Source organism: Aulostomus chinensis, chromosome 8, assembly GCF_037954235.1.
Source record: "Aulostomus chinensis isolate RoL2024-O1b breed Wild chromosome 8, RoL_Achi_v1.0, whole genome shotgun sequence".
Classification (NCBI taxonomy): Eukaryota; Metazoa; Chordata; class Actinopteri; order Syngnathiformes; family Aulostomidae; genus Aulostomus; species Aulostomus chinensis.
The window spans coordinates 14,389,575-14,408,450 of NC_141327.1; the positions used below are offsets into that span (position 1 = coordinate 14,389,575).

Sequence of the window (18,876 nt, forward strand, 5' to 3'; positions counted from 1 at the left end):
AAATGAGTGTAGAGGGAATTCAACATGATTTCATTTGTAATTAAAAAAATGAAAATAATATCTTTGTGTTCCCATTAATGCATGATGTAATTGTTTGAGGTAAGCAGATTTAAAAATCAGGAAACTTTGGACAGATTTTTAATATAACATATGTAGCCTTGCCAGTGATGTGTGTGTGTGTGTGTGTGTGTGTGTGTGTGTGTGTGTGTGTGTGTGTGTGTGTGTGTGTGTGTATTTATATATAGCTTATTTGATTGATTGATTTATTATTCATTTAATATAGCTTATTTGTCAATCATTGCTGCCCCTCTGCATCATCTCCAAGTTAGGTTTGTATTATTAACTAAATCCACATTATTTACAACATTGCTGCTGTTCATCTGTAGTTGTCGACCAAGAGGGCAGTATTGGCAGTAGCGTCTCAGATGGACCTATGCTCCCAGCAGCCCCTGCTCCAACACAAACCACCCCAACCACCGTGAGCTCTAGTCTGGCCACTGAGGCCCCAAAGCCCCCTGCCTCCACCATGGAGGCTGGAATAGAGGGATGTTCCCATATGGAGGTCTCTAACAGCACCGAAGGTATACAAGGGCATTTTGAAGTGAAACTGACCTCATTAAGCTCCTTTTGAGGATCAGCTTTCCTGCCACAGTCTGCAGCTTCGCATGGTTGTCACTGCCACTGACAATAACTGTGTTTGTTCCACCATGAGTCCCCCGCTGCTTCGGGGATCATCTTGTTGAGGGCTGCAACTAACACGTTTTGTCTTTGTTGAGTAATCTGTAAAACTCAATGAAAAGGTTATTTAGAAATGCTTATTTCTGACAGTGGCATTTTTTGTAAAAAAAATCTTTTAAATATGCAATGTACTTCAATTTAAAGTGTCGCGTTTGCGGAGCCGCAATCGATTGATTGTTGCAGCATTTTGTCCATTTCCTTGGCTGCCTTTGTGCATGTGGCTGCCATTACACCTGCTGGCTTTTTTCTTTTTTCTTGACTTCTTGAATTGGAATGTCAGCCTTGGAACACTTCCAGATGTACGCTTGAACTTGTAATTCTTCATTTTCTTTGGGGAACTGATTGTATAGATTCTTTAGTTATCAGATGGCATTGCCAATGCAATCAACTGGACTAGAGCGGATCCTCTGTGGACTGCATTCAAATCTTTCAGTTCAATAATGTTGTGAATAAGCTTTTCCACTGCTGCAGCGTGGATTTATTTATATATTGCTTGTGTTTAAATAGTGTCTTGGAAAAAACTGCTCAAAGATGCTTATTTGATGCATGCGTTACAAAGGACTTGTCAGTAGAGGGAGCCACAGTCTTACTGTGCACGGACGTAAATTTCCACATGTGCAGTTCCTGCCATGTTTTGGTCTTTTTTAACAGCTTTAATTCCGCAGTTCGTCTTGTTATGCATCTTATGCAGAACTAAAAGAACCCTGATGAACTGTGATGATGGCTGATGACAGCTAGACAAGAGAGCCGGGCTAATGTGACGCCATTATTCCTAACACTACTCTGTTTTCTGCTACAGAAAATATATCCTCAGACCCCGTTGCTGTCAGTGGAGATGACATCCCCAGCCTGGGCCAGCCTCCTGAGATGAGCGAGGAGAACAGTAACAGCAGCCTGGGGACTGGGGTTCCTCCCAGGGGACCAGAACCCCCAGACCTGGCTGACAAATCCTCCCAGTCTTCCCTGACCAGCCTGGAAGACACAGGTCTGACACATCAATATCCCAGCATGGCTTTCTTTAACAGGCATAAAAACTGTGTTTGTAAAACTTAGTAATGGATTTCCAGGTGACGGTAAAGATTCGGCCAATGGTGAAATGACGGGTCTCAGCAGTAAGAAGTCTGCAGCAACTCGTATGGTGACTCGGCTCAGAAACCCAGACAGCAAACTGAGCCAGATGAAGAGCCAGCAGGTGGCTGCTGCTGTGCATGAAGCCAACAAGGTGTTCAAGGAGGGTAAAGAGGTAGGAAGGACTTTACTCTTTCAACAAGTGTATGAAACATTTGTACAGTGGCGTGTACAGGAGCGCTGAACCAATTGATGTGAGTAAGAAGGTGGGGCAGAATGAGCAGCTGGGATTTCACTGAAAGTGCTTCGACAATTGTAATCATCCTACAATTTTACTTCTTTAAAAAAAGAAAAAATTCATTAGCAAGTGAGACACATTCACTCATTATAATGCATTAAAGGAGCACACACAAAATGAAAAATATCAAAAGACAAATTTTATTAGCAGAGAAAAAAGTATTCGTTTGCATCAAATATTAAGAAGACATTACAACAACTGAAAGAAAAAAACATTCAATTGCAAATGAGTTTAGATCCTTGTTATCTTAACCCAGTCTTTAATTCCCCACAAATAAGTATAATTTTTTTTTTTTTCAGGTACTAGTAGTAAATGCACAAGGTGACGTCACCCGCGTCAGCACGCGCAGCAAGGATGTGGTGATGAAGACGACCCTAAGCCAATATTTCAAGCTTGGCCAGGAGGGCAAATATCGTGTCTACCATAACCAGTACAGCTCCAACGCCCTGGCCCTCAACAAGCACCAGCACAGAGAGGCAAGCAGCAGTTTGTTGTTTTTGTTTTTTCCAGAAATGTTAGATAAGGCCTGCACGACAGCTTAGTGGTTTCTTGCCCTCTGTGGGACTCTGTGGTTGTGCAGTAATCTGACATTGAGGTCAGATTACTGGCAGATTCTAAATTGTCAGCCAGTCTACTTTTCAGTTTCTATTTTAAGCTGTTTTGATATTAGCATGATATTGAGGGGGGTAGGACTACATCTGATGCTCCAGCTCCAATCTAAGGAGTGCTGTCCTGACCTGCTGTACATGAAAGGAGCCCTGAGATACCTGAGATTTAAATAGAACTAACTTGACTTGATTCCTAACACACCCACTGAAACTGGTTTCTTTTTGTTTTCCCCCACAAGGATCATGACAAAAGACGTCATCTCTCCCACAAGTTCTGCATGACACCAGCAGGAGAGTTTAAGTGGAATGGTTCTATCCATGGTTCTAAACTTTTGACCATCTCTACATTGAGACTCACCATCATCCAGCTGGAGAACAATGTTCCAGCACCATTTATGCACCCTAACTGGGCATCACACAGGTACAGGTCAGAGAGGAGTACCAGCCAGTGCATCATACCGATAGGTGTCTCATTTGCTGCCTGTTTTGTAATCCTATAACAATATTTTGCAAGTATTGCTTTTAAAAAAAATGACCTCACATACAGAAATAAAAGTAAAGTCAGAAAACCTAAAACCAAATGTATCCTCAAAGTGAAGAAGTGAAAGCAACCAAAGTAAAGAAAGAAGTATATTAACTGTTTGTTTTTTGTAGGACCAACTGGATTAAAGCAGTTCAGATGTGCAGTAAAGCAAGAGAGTTTGCTCTGGCTCTGGCCATCCTGGAGTGTGCCATCAAACCTGTGGCTATGCTGCCGGTCTGGAAGGACTCACTGGGCCACACCAGGTACATAGAATATCCAGTGTGTTATATCTAATTTGTGTGTATGCCTCTCCAGCCACACCAAAACACCACGTTATCACTTGTGTTTATTTGTACACAAGACTTAAATGAGCCAAGGATGTCCTTGTCTTTCACTCAGCTGTCCACTATTGCCAGCAGTTGCCATGACCTCATATTCAAAAAAATCTTGTCACACACTTTTTGTTGCTAAGTTAGAGAAAACATCTTTAAGCCCTTCTACATCTCTCACTGTGAACATCTATGCTGGTTTACGTGAGACAGGTTAGCTAATACGATAGAAAGAAACCATGTTTGTTGGTATTGTTGATATTGTGAGTCCCATCCCCTTCCATTTCCATTTTCTGTTTAAGTTTTAAATTTATTTTGGAGCGCAGTGTCAATTAGCCCGGACAGTAGAAATTAAAATTCGGTGGTTGGTAAAAGGTACTGATCCCAGGGTATTATACAAGAAAGTACTGTCCCTTTTCCTCCTTTATTTTGATTGGTTGGCTAGAGAGAAATGACAATGTCAGGTGTTTCATTGCCAGAAGCACAACAGTTAGTAAAAGGAAATAAATAAATAATAAAAGAAAATAGATGCTGCTGCCTGCAAAAAATGCTTTTAGTAGATAAAGGCCCTAAAAATGTAACATCATCAGCAACACCATCTTGCTTTTTTTCTAGTAATGTATAAATTTGTCCTTTTATGCACTGATACAGTGTTTAAAACATTTAACAGATTACTGCGCTTCCATAAAATCCATTGAACTGAATTGAAAACATTCAAGGACTTTAAAAAAGAAAAATTGAAACAGGCCTTCGGTGCAAAAACATGGGGAATGTGCGGTCAGGTGGAGCAGTTTAGCAGGCAGAGGCAATCATGACCAGATCAGATCAAAGGGCCCACCCTAGCTGAAGCATAATATTTGGACTGCAGGTCAGCTACCAGTACCACCCACCTATGTCTCTACTACTACCCCAACACAACGCCCCTTTAAAGAAACGATCGGCCAAAGCTTCTTTGGGTTAGAACCAGAAAGTGTGTGACTTAACCGTTAGCATCAGCGTAACGGAGAAAGAGCTTGTTCATTTGACTTCTTCTTGAATGTTTTCAAGGGCAGTTACCATAGTTTCATCATTAACAGGGAAATGCTAAAACCTGTAAATTCACAATATATAATGGAAAATACTATTTCTATTGTAAGATTCTTATGCAAATACAACTGGAAATGCACCTTGTGTTCCTAGTCTCAATAAGTTTCATCATGTGAGCGGTTGTTTTGAAGCGATGGGGGGACTCTTAATGCACCGTGATAAATATCACGGTTCATATTTAAAATGTTTCCAGGTTAAACCGCATGACATCCATGGAGCGTGAGGAGAAAGAGAAAGTGAAGAAGAGGGAGAAGAAACTGGAGGATGAGGAGACGTTGCAGCAGGCCACCTGGGTCAAGTACACTTTCCCAATTAAGCACCAGGTAGGAACTTGGCCACCAGTTATTCAATTTCTCACTTTCCAATTTATTTAGTGCACCTAAATCAAACTGATGCAGTGTTATACAACAGCCCTGAATCAAATCCTCGCTCTTTGAGGTTTACAGTGTTTTGTTTTATTGAATTCGAGAGAATGGTTGATTTATTTTACTGGTCATTTTTATGGCTGTAATTTGAGGTGCTTTTGAAGTCTCCTGTCCTGAGGGGCGTTCCTGTAATTTATGTGAAATACAAAATATTAAGGACATCTCTCATAATAACTCAGTGTACTTCAACAAAACTGCAAATTACAGGCTCCAAAATGAAATAAATTATGATGTGGGTAATAATTGTTGAGTCTAGACCCAAGTGTGTGCAGACAAGTCTTTTCTTGAGGAAACACGTGTGTGTATGATGTGTGGGTTCTTTGATCCGGGAAGGTGAGCTCTGCTGTCAAACCTCTGCACTTTTCCAACACTTCCTCTCTTTGTCCCAAATCCCTCTGCTTCTTCTTTTGAATCATTCACCTCCCCTGGTCTCCGCATCCTCATCCCTCTTTCTTTTTTCTGGACTCGTGTGAAGGTGTGGAAACAGAAAGGAGAGGAGTATCGCGTTACGGGCTACGGGGGCTGGAGTTGGATCAGTAAGACCTATGTGCAGCGGTTTCTCCCGAGGCTTCCTGGCAACACTAATGCCAACTACCGCAAAGAACTGGAAGGTCAGGAATTGAAGACTCTGGAGTCTAAAATGTGGTTTAGAATGATTATTTCTAATGTAAATTCTCTTCGGTGCTCAGTAATCTTTGCTGTCTGCTGATTTCATGAATTCATCTTTTTTGATGTGTTTGAGGACACTGAGCCTGTCAGATTTGTACTCTCATGTGCCCAAACTTTTAAAAATATTTCAGTCAATTGGCTCGTGAATATGTTATCAAAGAGCCCAAGTAATAATTGAATAAGGATATTCTCAGTCACCTTGGTCATGATATATCTATTCTGGAAAAGTTGAGTCAAAAGCAGCTGTAGATTTATTTAGATAATTATATTCGGACTGACTGTTGGAAGACATGTCCTCAAGAGTCCCATGCTATTTGACCCACCCATCCCAGATAAACCTCAACAATATTTCATATTGCTAATTATTGTTTTTATTCATCAACTGCTGTTATCTGCCAGTTATTCTATTAATAAATGCAAAGTAAATCTGCAGAATCTCAACCTACATCTTTTTAAAATGCTCTATTGAAGTACTTTTAAGATAAACCTGACAAGGATTTTAATACTTTCACCATCTCATCCACCAGTTACCTGGAGCTTTGGATGGGTTTTTAAAACAATCTCATTTGAACTCTTTTTGTTTTTCCAAAGATGCTAAACTTGGGAAGAAATGTACCCTTTTGGACCTGAGTCGACGACCCAGCATACTTGCATCAGAAGCTCAGGGAGTTGCTGATTTAAGCAGTGACACAAGAGATCAGGATTCATCAACCGTATCTAAAGCTGCTTCAGATCATCTTGTGTCAGTCAAGGATTTGGAGTCTAATGAGAAAATAGAAGAGGAGAAGAAAGAAACGGTAGATCAAGTTGAAAAGACAGAGGAACTGTCAGCAGATGAATCACCAGCAAAGATGGAGGTGGACCCAACTGACTCCAAATCAGATGAAGAGCAAAGTATGAAAAACTTGTTTTTAATTTTGTATTTAAGTATGTGTAGAGTTTTCAATGTAACCATGATATTAAAACACATAACTGTGACACTTGTATGGCAAATGTGGATAAAAGTGCATCTTCTCTCTCCAGTATGCAGTGTAAAGGAGGAGGCTACAGAGGGGCCTGCACGGCCTTTTAACTATGACGTGGTGGATGTCAGTAAGGGCTTCCTCACCCGCATTGCCTACAAGAGGAAGGTCAAGTCCTCCAAGCTGGATGGCCTGCTGGAGCGCAGAGTGAAGCAGCACGTTATTGAAGAGAGGCAGAGACAACAGGTGCCTGCCTCCAAACCATGCACGCCAGTTTCAACCTCTGCAACAACGGCTCTGAGCACGCCAGTTCGGCCACGGTCTCCACTCAAGCCCCAGGCCCTGGCTCAGGCTGAGGTCTCATTTGGCGAATCTGTTAAGGTGGAGGAAAAATGTTCACAATTTTCCGGACCAAGAGAAGTAGGAGAAGGAGAAATTAAAGCGCACGGTCAGGCTGAATGCTCTAAACCTACAGATGAGACTGTTACTCCTCCTCTTCCTTCTCCTGTTCCAGATTCCACACCCAAAGACAGCTACAGCACAGGTAGAAATTCTACTTCACCACAAAACCAAACTGCCTCCAAGCCCCAAGAACTGGAGGCAGACTTGTTGGAAAGGACTAAGGGGCCAAAAGAAATTAATTTGTGTTGTGAAGGGCAAGAGGGTGTCAAACAGGATGGACATGAAACAACTGCACTTGGAACTAATTGCTCCTCAGAGCAAAACACAACTAGTGCACCATTGGATGTTACCAAGGCTGCACATATTGAAAGTATAGGGTCTGAGATGTCGAATTCAGAATCAAGTCAAAAATCAGACTCAGTAAGGACACCTAGTGTTACTGACAAAAACAGCAGTCAAAACACACCTCCTCTTAGCCCTCTTCAACAAAGTCCAGAAACATTAAGCTCAGTGGAGCTGGGCGTTGAGGAGAACGGTATGGGCCCTGATGAGAACCAAGAGAGCACGCAAGCTGTTGGACAAGACATAAGCACTCCTGTTTCAGTTTCCCCTCTCCCTCAGGTAAATGGTAATGATGCTTTGGGGAATGACACCAACTTGAGTAACTCTGTTATGAGCCCAAATAATGGTGTGCTCATCAGCAGTCCCCAATCCAAGGTGAACAGCATTGGTAAAGTTGAGGGCGAAGGGCTGGCCGTCTCGCTGAAGAACAGCACGCAGCAAAAGCCTTTAGTTAATGGAGATGTGGCTCCTGTAAATGATAGTATAAAGATTGGGCCTAAGGAGTCAAACCTAACTTCTAAGGTAGAGGCTGAGAACAAGATAGCAATATCTGATCCGGACTACAAACCCCCACTGAAGATGACCCGGCTGGAGAATAACATGGATGCACTTGGGATGGACACTCAGAGCACTCTGCAGCACAACAGCACATCTCCAATTCAGCCTATGGAGGCTAGTCCTGCGGTCAAAATCATCCGAATGGCTCCTTCTCCTATCCCATCAGCAGAGGAGTCCAGCCTAAGTGACGAATTTGCAGAAGAGAATAGCAACAGTGGGACAGCATCACTAAAAACTGTCATCACCCAGGTAACAACAACCTCCACCACCACCACCACTACGGTGGTTTCCACAGAGAGGAGGATAGCCAAAGTGCCATCAAATGTATCTATCGATGTTTCAACACCTGCGGTGTCAGCAATGGAGAGCAGTGCAGTGTCCACTCTCACTACCATGACCAAAACTACTATGACCAAAATCTGTTCTTCTAGTCCGTCAGAAGACAGCCAGAGTGAAATAATGACACAAGAACAGGAGACGACGCTCACTGCCTCTATGAGTAAGACGACAACTGACACCAGTGGTAAGACCTCATGTGTAGCTGTGAGCCAGGAGGACTCATCAACAAAGGGCCGTGTACGCCTCCTCAAATTCTCCCGCACCAAGAAGACACGCTCGGACACCGCCCTTCCCTCTTACCGCAAGTTTGTCACCAAGAGCAACCGCAAGAGTATTTTTGTACTGCCACATGACAACTTGAAGGTTCTGGCAAGGCGAGGGGGATTACGTGAGGTGCCTGTTTTTAACTACAACGCAAAACCAGCACCAGATATCTGGCCATATCCTTCACCCAGGCCCACATTTGGAATCACCTGGAGGTAAGCACCCCCCCTTCACTACTTTTTTTCCTCACCCATTACACAAAGATGTCTTTATTCCATATGTAATGGAAGTTACTGTGGACATCTCTGTGACCCTTGGTGGAATTCATCCCCTGATGCAGTTGCTCAGTATCAGTCTGACAGAGTCACATGATTTGTTAAAGCAGACTTCCAACATCACCTGTTTATCCTGGACTTTTATTTTGTACCGTATCACCCAGCCGCAGAAGGTGTTTCCAATATCTCCAGTATATCAGTGCAGTTTAACACACAGTGACATTGAAATCGTAACATATGGCAGTATGTTTGTGTTGTGGGAGCTATTCATTTTTACAGTGTTTATTTTGTACTCTACAGAATTACACAAAACTGTCTAGTGTTCAGTTCTCCACTGGCTTTGTCTGAGTGTCTTTTCATTGTGATTTGTTGTCTGTTATATCTTTACTTCTCCCTGGGCAGAGCTGCTAATCAGAAGAATCCCAATGCACATGAATGTGTTGTAAAGCAGTCCGAGTGGTCAGCGGACCAGAAAAGTGCTAAATAACTGCAGTTCATTTATCATTTCATGGATTTTGCTTTCAGCAATGTTTTGGCTCCGAGACTCGTGTGTTCCAGAGACCTCTGGTTATTCTTAACTGGACCTCAGAGTTCCAAAGCAGACATGAATCATCTAGTGGTCGCTGAAGTGTCAGGATATCCACTTTGTGCAATGACCCATCCCCAAAACCCAAGGGATATTTTCCTGTCTGTGGTTACACATCGGAAAGACCATATAACAAGCCCCGAACACACGGCTTTATTCCTGATCATTGTTTTTGTGGAAGTTCAAGATGTTTTTGACTGTGTCGCAAGTGGACCGAGCAGCATGATTTACCCGTAATTACCCAAGGAAGGAATATGTCTTTAAAGACATGATTCTAGGGAATAATGAATTGGCCTATGACAACTTTGTTACGTCCTACATTATTTAGTTAAAAAAGACCAGCTGGGGCTTCAGACTTGACCTTTGTGAGTTAACACTCTTCATTAGTCAGCCTTTGTAGTCCAAGATAATATCTGGAACTCAGAGTACTGAGGTGGAGGAGACCAGTCATCAGTTTTATTCCACGAAATCACGGGAGGACAGTGACATCACCAAAACCTCAGTCTCTTCTCACTTTGTTCCATGATGGTGCTCTGGTGCCTGTTCTGTAACAGTCAGTGGGTTGCTGGCGGGCTGTCAGCTGACCTGCTGCACTGATGAACTATAAGACACCAGAGAAGGCGGGAACTTCAGCAACTCTTGACAAGAAACTATTGTGTCTCAGTTTTGCAGAGGTTCCCACAGGTCATTAAAATGTCTTAAAGAGTCCGTAAGAAAAGTAAAGGGAAATAAATTGTTATGTTTCGTTGTCCCCTTGTTATGTTGCACATTGCATAGTGCACACTGACAGGAGCCCCCCCCCCCAAACACACACAGACACACGTATAGAAATAAGATACATGTTCTGCCAAGACAATAATTTAAAGACCATGAGGATATCAGCAGCTGAAACCCTCATTAATTCCAACAAGCACATGGTGTGCTCCACATGTCAAAGGGAAAGTTTCAACCTGTAACTCAGTTAGCAGCTACCCACAGACATCATATTATCTTGCACCATTGTGTTGCCAGTGTACACAGCAGAGCAAGCAAATGACTATTTTTAATCCTTTTCTCACCACTTAATCTGTATAGTTTTGCATTTCTATACTTGTATAAATCAGCCGTCAATCATACAAATGTCATCTTCCATTTATTTATGATTTTCTATCTCCAGGTATCGGCTGCAGACAGTAAAATCTTTAGCTGGTGTCAGTCTGATGCTGAGGCTCCTGTGGGCGTGTTTGAGATGGGACGACATGGCTGTCAAACCATCCGCTGCTGTCGGCACTACGCGTACAGGTACACACACACGCACGCACACACACACACACACACACACACACACACACCCTTCATTGTGGGAAGAAAGAGGAAATCTTCCTATGGATATTCTTCTTTAAATCTACTTATATTCCCATTTCCATAATGGATGATAGCAGCAATGCCTTTCTGCCACAACTTAATCTGCTTCTAATTATATGCGCGGTCATGAGTATCCCTGTGGAAAGATATAGAGATGCCTATCTGACACAGACTGGCTTACGCTGTTTTTATGTTGGAGTGCATTTCCTCCATCTTCTCGGGCTCTCCTCCTCATCGTCATACCAATCCAGCCCTATCCCCACTCATTGCTACAGAGACTTCCGATACCGAAATCACCACAACAGAGATCATCAAGCGCCGTGACGTTGGACCTTACGGCATTCGCTCAGAGTATTGCATCCGCAAAATTATCTGCCCACTTGGAGTTCCTGAGACACCAAAAGGTAGAATACACTTCTTGTTCCAAAAGAAAGTTATACAAATACATTTCATTTTATTACTCTTGTCTGTTCCCATGTTTATCCATAAATTATTTTGCTTTGTTTAATTATGCAAAATTAGTAACATGATCTGTCTTGAATCTACTTTTCATATCACAAATGTCATATACATAATGATGTTATAATCTTGCTCCCTCCAGGCCAATTGCAAACAGTCTTAATGTGTTCATCTGTCGCCATCATTAGAAACCCACACTCCCCAGAGGAAGGGGCTGCGCTCCAGTGCCTTGCGTCCCAAGAAGCCTGAACCTGCCAAGCAGACGGGCCCAGTGGTGATCGAGACCTGGGTGGCAGAGGAGGAGCTGGATCTCTGGGAGATCAGAGCCTTCTCAGAAAGGTCAGGGGTCAAGCATGTTGCATGTGTTCCAACCAGTCATGTAGTGTCAGTAATGTATTTAAAACACTTAAAAATAATATATTAAACCATGCCTCCACTGGAGTTTCTTCTTGTAAATTTAAAGTGCAAATATCCTCCTCCTTTTTGACAAAGATTGAATGTTTTATACATTTGTTTGGTTTCTCTGTTGCAGAGTTGAGAAAGAGAAAGCTCAGGCAGCTGAACAAGCAAAGGTGAGTGTGCTTTATTAGATATTATTGAAAAATCATCAAAGGCATTTGTGCAAGAAAAATAAGGATGTCGTTTTTATAGCGTCTTACTTTGTGAGATGGAAGGGTGCAGAGGAATTTATTTGATCACTTGGAGTTCAATATATCTGTTCATTTCTATGTGATTGCTTCATTTTACTGACAGCAACCCCCCACAAAACCCATACTCCACTCTTTACTCTGGCACTGTCATATCTCATTTCCACATAAGTGATTAAATGTTTTGACTTTTGACTGTTTTTTTGTTGTTGTTTTTTTTCTCAGAAACGTCTGGAGCAGAAACCTGGCTCAGTCACAGTTACTCCAACCGGGACTCCCGCCACACCTGCTGCTACGCCCAAAGTCATCGTGGGTTCACTGTCAGGCCAAGGGACTCCCAGCACCAAGGTGGTGCTGTCCACCAAGATGGGCACCCCCGTCACATTCCAGAACAAGAACTTCCAGCAGTCATTTGCCACCTGGGTCAAGCAGGGTCAGAGCACACAAGGTACAGGTTGCGTTACAGCTATAGAGAGGGAGAGGGGGCAGGGGGTTATCAGTCAGTGTAGCTCCACAAGTGTTGGCATCAGTTGATTTATTAGAACTTGACCACTATGACAATTTTCATCAACAAAGTATAAAGCTCTCTGCAGGTTTTTTTCCTCTTATGTATTTGAATATGATTAAAAAAAAATGTTCACAGCTTAGTCAGATGTTTTCATGGTTGTTGCTGTGGAGTTTTAGAAGTAATTATAAAATTGGAATTACATCAGTGATAGTATTTGTTGTCATTTTTCTGTGTTTGTTTACCAAGGGGTGGGCACGGAGACCAATGTGGCCACAACTAGCGGGCACACCTTTCAGATTACGGGAACCTCAGTGGGCGGAAAGGTTGTGACCACCAAGCTGCCGCTGCCAGCCAACAGCAAGATCGTCACGGTCAACATGCCGACTTCACAAGGAGGTACATCGCACCTCAGAGGCAGACCAAGGGCACATGTTACTCACTTAGTGAAGACATTTCTTCTTTCTGTCATCAGTAGTTTTAGAGGCATGTGTGTTTGTTTGTTCATTCCTTCAAAACAGACCCTCACCTGAGACATTTTAAATGAGCTGAAGTAGCCAAATTAGTTCTGGCCCATTAATTAGATGGCATTGTAACCAACTGAGTGTGCCAACAACTGACACGGCACTCTGAAGGGTCTTAGAGTGTGTTCATTCATCTTGAATCTTGTGTGTGTGCCAGCTACTTCAGGCCCAAATATTTGTAAGTCTACAAATTAGACATTCCTTCCCCCTAGATTGCTTCAATCTCCGGGCCAAGTACACAAGAATAAAGTCATTTTGAAAACCACAACCTAGTAGAACTATGCAGCTTAGGTGGTCAGATACTAATGTCTATTCAAACTCACTATTCAGTGCCTCTGTTAATGAATAAATCATGCAGTTGCAATTAGTTGTTTCCTGCCCTGCACTTTGATTTGTCAGTTAAGGATGGTAACGGCCACATTCTCACTCATGAACTAAAGGTTAAAGAACCAAAGTTCAGACACACAAAAGCAATGATTAGCTTGTTCACACAGTGGAGCGTCACGACAATGGACATTAAACAAGTGCTAAAGGAAATCGTATCATTGAATAATTCCAACTGCAAGACGCTGTCCTACTCTCTGAGCAGCGGAGCTTAAGGGAGGAGACCGTAAATGTTCAGTCCAGCATTTTTCACCATCTGCATTAAGTTACTTACTTCAAAGGTGCTTTGTGCTGCAGTGGTACCAACCCTATTGTGGTGTATGCCATGTGGCTACCCTGTGAGTCAGTAGTTTACTTTGGCACGGGGCATCATGTCTGGCTGTGTCCTGTCGGCATGGTAATCTAATAAAAAGTAGTTATTTTGGTTGGATAGTTGTGGGATGGTAGGGTTGTGTAGTCTGAGGACCTAAATACAGACTGGAATTGAGGTATCTTATGTTAGGTGCTTTTAGTGATGAGGACATGGGACTGTCAAATTATTGGGTGATGGATATTGTACCCAACACCCAGAAATGGAACCTATCATGGTCATATGGGCCATTAATGCGGTGGCAGCTCTTGTGGGCCAAATGAAGTTTTCACAATATCTTGATTGGATACACAAAATTTTTTATGAAATTAAGATCTAGAATTTTCAAGCTGAAAACAAATATGTTGCAGCTGTAGTTTGACTAAAATGGTCAACAGAATAGTAATTTGTTAACGCCATTCCTCTGTTAAATGTCTCAAAACAGCTTCTTACCACCAAAAATAAGGAAACTGCAGCCAACAAGAGCTGAAGAGATTGTAATTTTCAAAGATGATGCAATCATAATTTGATCTAGACCTGCTTGGATAAAACATGGCATTCATCTGATAAAATGAATAATAATAAAGTGACTTTTCTTACCTTTGAAGTTCCCATGAAGGAGAAACTAAGTTCAGGTGGAGTGTAACCATTTAATGGACATGTGTATTTATCCAGCATGACTGTGGGGCGCCCTGTTTATTTTGGAAGGGCTAAAGGAAGTTAGGCAGGAAAACAAGTTTACCCTGAGGTCTGTGTCCCAGACAGGTAGCCCTCTATAGCAGGATTCCATATTTCTTTTTTCTCCATCTTTTTGAATAAATGTGTAGCTCTCCGCTCACCAGAGTCCCAACTCCCCGACCTCTCCAAACAGCCAGTCCATAGAAAGGAGTGTTTGGTGTGTGTGACCAGAGCAGCAGCTCCCTGGGTCTTATGACTGGGCTTAACGTCTCTGTTTGAAGAGGGAAACCCTTGATGTATAGGTTTACCTGCTTGGTTGCGGTTGAAAAACCGCAGAGAGAAGGCAGCAGGAGCTGAAGAAAATGAGTGACACTCTGGTGGTTTTCATTTCAGCCATCAGCTTCACGTGTGCTCATGGAGCACAGTGAGCAAATATGAAACGCTCCCTTTGTCAGGTAAAAGTTAAAAAGCAGTGAAACCATGAATAATTTATGAGGGTTCAGATATGTTGGGGGAAACCCAACTAAGCTTTCAGTGAGCCTTTGAAGATTTTGTTTACCTGCTTGACTAATATTTACCGTTGCTGTGATCAAAAGCTGGCAATCTTGCAGGGAGAGAAGCCACAAATAATGTATTGAGTTGTGTCAATGCAGTACCTCTGCACAACTGCTCACTTGTTACTGTAACCACTGCCTCACATCAGTAATTGTATTAGGGATATTTGGGCTTTGAGTGTTTCATGTCTTTGATGTTTCAAACTAAATGAACATTGATATCTAAAAATAGAAGCTGATAAGTTGCAGTTTTTGAATCACACATCTAAAATCGCTTATTTTGTGTTTTTTCTTTTTTTAAATCCTGAAAACTACAACTCTTAACTGTACCTTGTCATAAATTAATAGCGCAATTATATCTGGGTATCCTTCTTTCCTTAAGTTATGCTGTAATGCAGAAAAGACCTAACTGCTCTTTACCCTCTAACTCTCGCTCGTGTTGGATCCTCTTCTTTGTGCAGGTGTGGTTCAGCAGAAGGTGTTGGGTATCATCCCTTCCAGTACAGCAGGTGGTGCCCAGACCTACACCACATTCCAGCCCCGCACTACCACGCTCAATGTTAGGCCCAACGCTGCAGGCTCCCAACAGCAGGTACAGCAATCTTTATTTCATTTTTTCACATTTTTTTCCAATATTTGTGAAATAAAAGTCTCACTGTGTCAGCACAAACTGCATCTCAATGAAACCAGGTTCTGGCAGCCGGTGGTCAGATCCGTCCAGGAATGACGGTGATCCGTACCCCAATCCAGCAGACAGGACCATTGGGAAAGACTATACTCCGAACACCCCTCGTGGTCCAGCAAGGTACTGTACCTAACAAGAAGGTTTGAGTTCCCCATGCAAGTGCTGTAGAATTTTTTTTATTCCCTTCTCTTCATGTTTTTCTGCTTCTTGTTTTGCATCATCTCCATATCGTTTAAATTCTCCACTCTCTTCTCTTAGGCCAGGGTGGTCAGCAGGTAGTGACACAGATCATACGTGGCCAGGCAGTGTCAACAGCGGTATCTGGAGCCAGCCCTGTTGCCACGGTCACGGGCCAGGCGGCAGCCAGTCCCACTGTGGCAGGACAGGCAGCTGGCCAAACACCTACCGGCACGCCGCGGGCACAAGGGCAAGGCCAGGTTAAACTCAGCATCGCACAGCTCGCACAGCTCACACAGGTTAGTGAAGGAGCACGGAAAACTCCAGGGTGGCCTTATACACTTTCCCCAACCTCAAATTTAAATCAGCACTTTTTGGGAAATCCAATTATTGTCCTTCATTTTTAGCACCAGAGAATTATATAGATCCCCTTCTCATCCCACGGAGCTCCTGAAACCTAAAACAAGCAATAGGTCATAGCCCCATAAGCTGCTTAAAAAGTCATCAATGACACTTCTCTCCTGAAAAGGTCTTTACCTGCGTCAAGACATTGAGGTTCGTCTAAAACATTGGCTGTGAACTAACAGGAAATTACGAGATACTGTAGAACATTTGGGATTTGAAAAAAAGTCTTCAGAATCAAAAATGGCTGACTGAGAATTAAGAGCCATAGACTGAAACAAACAACTATTAAACGTGTAATAAGAATCTTGCTGAATCATTCATCACTTTATTTTGTTTCTACAGGAGAGATAGTAGAGTACATTATCAATATAACTTCATACAAACTTCCCTTGTCTGCCTCCCATAGAAGCAGCAGGCAGGATCAGGTGTGGACCGGCAGGCTGGTGTTGGTGGCACCCAACAGGCTCTGACAGTGATGGTCCAGGGTCAAGGTCAGACAACGGGTCAGCTGCAGGTTATACCTCACGGAGTCACCGTTATCCCAGGTCCCGGCCAGCAGCTCATGCAAGCAGCGCTGCCCAACGGCCAGATGCAGCGCTTCCTCTTCACACCTCTAGCTTCAGCTGCTACGCCCACATCAGGCACAGGTAGGAGAAGAAATAGGCCTTAATCACAGTTCTGGAATTTAGGACTGATTTGCTTTTTATGCTTCTTTTTACTGATCATTGAGAGTACACAAAAAGTTCCTTTTGTGTACCTGATGATATATATTTGAGGGAAACCCTCAAGTGGCAGTGTCCTTTGTTGAATTACTGATTTCAGGGTAGGATATTGTGAGCTCAGATATCTCCTATCCATACTCTGCATTCTGTAGTGTACTGTACTGTTTAATCATAAAATATATATATGTGCACTCTAATGATTGGATGTCTTTCTTCAATCATTTGTGTGCAAACTTGAAGCATCTGCCATTACCAAAGGTTTTAAAGTTGTCAATCAATTCATCTCTTCTATTTCCCCCTCTCTCTCTCCACAGGTACCACAGTTGCCGGCCAGCCCAATTCCACCTCCACCAAAACCCCAGCCCAGCCTGCTCAGCAGGCAGCTGCCCCTGTCCAAGCAGGCTCCGCTCCCCTCGCCACCACCGGCACCCCATCTTCAACTACCCCACAAGGCCAGTTACCCCCTCAGACGCAGGCCCACATGCCCATTCAGTCTCCCACCTCCCTGCAGGTGAAAACACAGGGAGGAACAACCCAGCTGCAGCTGCAGCAGACGTCCCAGCTCATCAGCATGTCTGGACTGCAGCAGCAGGTACAGGTATGATTAGCAATGAGACAAACTGATTTGTACTGGAAACTTAACCATACTCTTTCTCCACTCCCTTAAACAGCTGCTGTTTGGATTATTAACTGGACACCGAACACTGCTCAGGTGCTGCTTCATGGTGTCCAGCAGTAGGCGACTTTGTTCAATCCTGAAAAAGCTATTGATTGTGCATGCCCAGTCTGTTAAAGCCAGGCCATTAAAGGTGGCGGACAATGTGACGTGCACATCTAAGAAAAAAAACACGTATACGAATCAATTAACAAAGTATGTTTTTCATGGAAGTGTTGTTAAATGTATGTTTTCTGCATCCTTGCAGCAGGTGTTGGCCCAGCTGCAGGCCCAGCAGGGTGGAGGATCACTGCCACAGCACATCAAACTGCAGCTACCAATCCAGATCCAACAGACCGGGCCCAGCTCTGCTCAGGGAGGACAGGTAGTTATCATCACAGAGGAGATTCATTCAGAAAGTTTGAATGGTTGATGGTCTACTACCATGATCGATGAGAATCATGGAATGTATGTTTTTATTATTGTTTTACTAAGATTTTAAAGTGCCCCTGTGGACTGCTCTTCCCCATCTCTTATAGAATATCTGTGACTGTTACAGCAACCAATCCACCTTCATTCACCGCATCAGTCAGTTGATCACCATGGCGTCAGACTTTTAGGTTGGATGGTGTTATTTCACAATATGTCATCTGCACAGATTGGAAACGTGGTGACCATCCAGGCAGCTTCTGTCCAGGAGCAGCTGCAGAGGATCCAGCAGATCAGAGAGCAGCAACAACAGAAGAAGAGACAAGCTGCAGAAGCCAAGAGAGAGCAAGCTCTCAACGCAGCCAGCCAGAGCGACATCATTCAGAAGCAGGTGTGTTAAGCGTGTGTGTGCCATCATGTGTCAGACATCTATCTGATGCTCTCGTGGCCATCGTGACATAAACACTCACCGTCCCTGGACCCTCCACGAGAGTTTATTTTTACAGCTCAGACTCTGTCTTTGTTTGCCGACAGCAGCACTACTCTGTAGTACTCTGTGTCTATTTGACATGTCATACTTCTGATTCAGGTTCATTTATATGAGTGTGAATGCGCCAGGTTTTATGCTAAATACACTGATGTAAGCAGATGTATGGGCAGCCTGATCTATTAAGTCCAGATGACTATTTTTTTCTTCTCTCTCTTTGCTCAAAACATGTTCTTTAAATATTCTGTTTGTCTCTATATCCTGTTGTTAAATTTCTTTGTTCGGACAACTCTCAACACTACGTGTCAGGTCGTGATGAAACAAAACGCTGTGATCGAGCACTTGAAGCAGAAGAAGACCTTAACGCCAGCAGAGAGAGAAGAGAATCAAAGGTTAGTTC

At 43.1% G+C, this 18,876-nt stretch overlaps 1 protein-coding gene across 5 annotated transcripts in view; it reads left to right on the forward strand.

Moving 5' to 3' along the window:
• LOC147257287 (nucleosome-remodeling factor subunit BPTF-like) overlaps positions 1 to 18,876 on the forward strand; it is a 42,848-nt gene that overhangs the window by 11,887 nt on the left and 12,085 nt on the right. For 2 of the 5 annotated variants that reach the window (XM_086211092.1, XM_086211096.1), the window contains exons 6-28: positions 1,538 to 1,723; positions 1,806 to 1,981; positions 2,404 to 2,580; positions 2,952 to 3,133; positions 3,367 to 3,498; positions 4,844 to 4,973; positions 5,551 to 5,686; positions 6,336 to 6,638; positions 6,768 to 8,826; positions 10,629 to 10,753; positions 11,068 to 11,220; positions 11,464 to 11,614; positions 11,808 to 11,847; positions 12,148 to 12,370; positions 12,677 to 12,826; positions 15,378 to 15,508; positions 15,607 to 15,721; positions 15,860 to 16,077; positions 16,590 to 16,830; positions 17,220 to 17,503; positions 17,829 to 17,945; positions 18,219 to 18,380; positions 18,786 to 18,868. In XM_086211092.1, coding sequence (XP_086067218.1) covers positions 1,538 to 1,723; positions 1,806 to 1,981; positions 2,404 to 2,580; positions 2,952 to 3,133; positions 3,367 to 3,498; positions 4,844 to 4,973; positions 5,551 to 5,686; positions 6,336 to 6,638; positions 6,768 to 8,826; positions 10,629 to 10,753; positions 11,068 to 11,220; positions 11,464 to 11,614; positions 11,808 to 11,847; positions 12,148 to 12,370; positions 12,677 to 12,826; positions 15,378 to 15,508; positions 15,607 to 15,721; positions 15,860 to 16,077; positions 16,590 to 16,830; positions 17,220 to 17,503; positions 17,829 to 17,945; positions 18,219 to 18,380; positions 18,786 to 18,868 — 5,674 coding nt within the window. The remainder of the gene's footprint in view (positions 1 to 1,537; positions 1,724 to 1,805; positions 1,982 to 2,403; positions 2,581 to 2,951; positions 3,134 to 3,366; positions 3,499 to 4,843; positions 4,974 to 5,550; positions 5,687 to 6,335; positions 6,639 to 6,767; positions 8,827 to 10,628; positions 10,754 to 11,067; positions 11,221 to 11,463; positions 11,615 to 11,807; positions 11,848 to 12,147; positions 12,371 to 12,676; positions 12,827 to 15,377; positions 15,509 to 15,606; positions 15,722 to 15,859; positions 16,078 to 16,589; positions 16,831 to 17,219; positions 17,504 to 17,828; positions 17,946 to 18,218; positions 18,381 to 18,785; positions 18,869 to 18,876) is intronic. The other 3 variants (XM_086211093.1, XM_086211094.1, XM_086211095.1) reach the window with 3 other exon arrangements.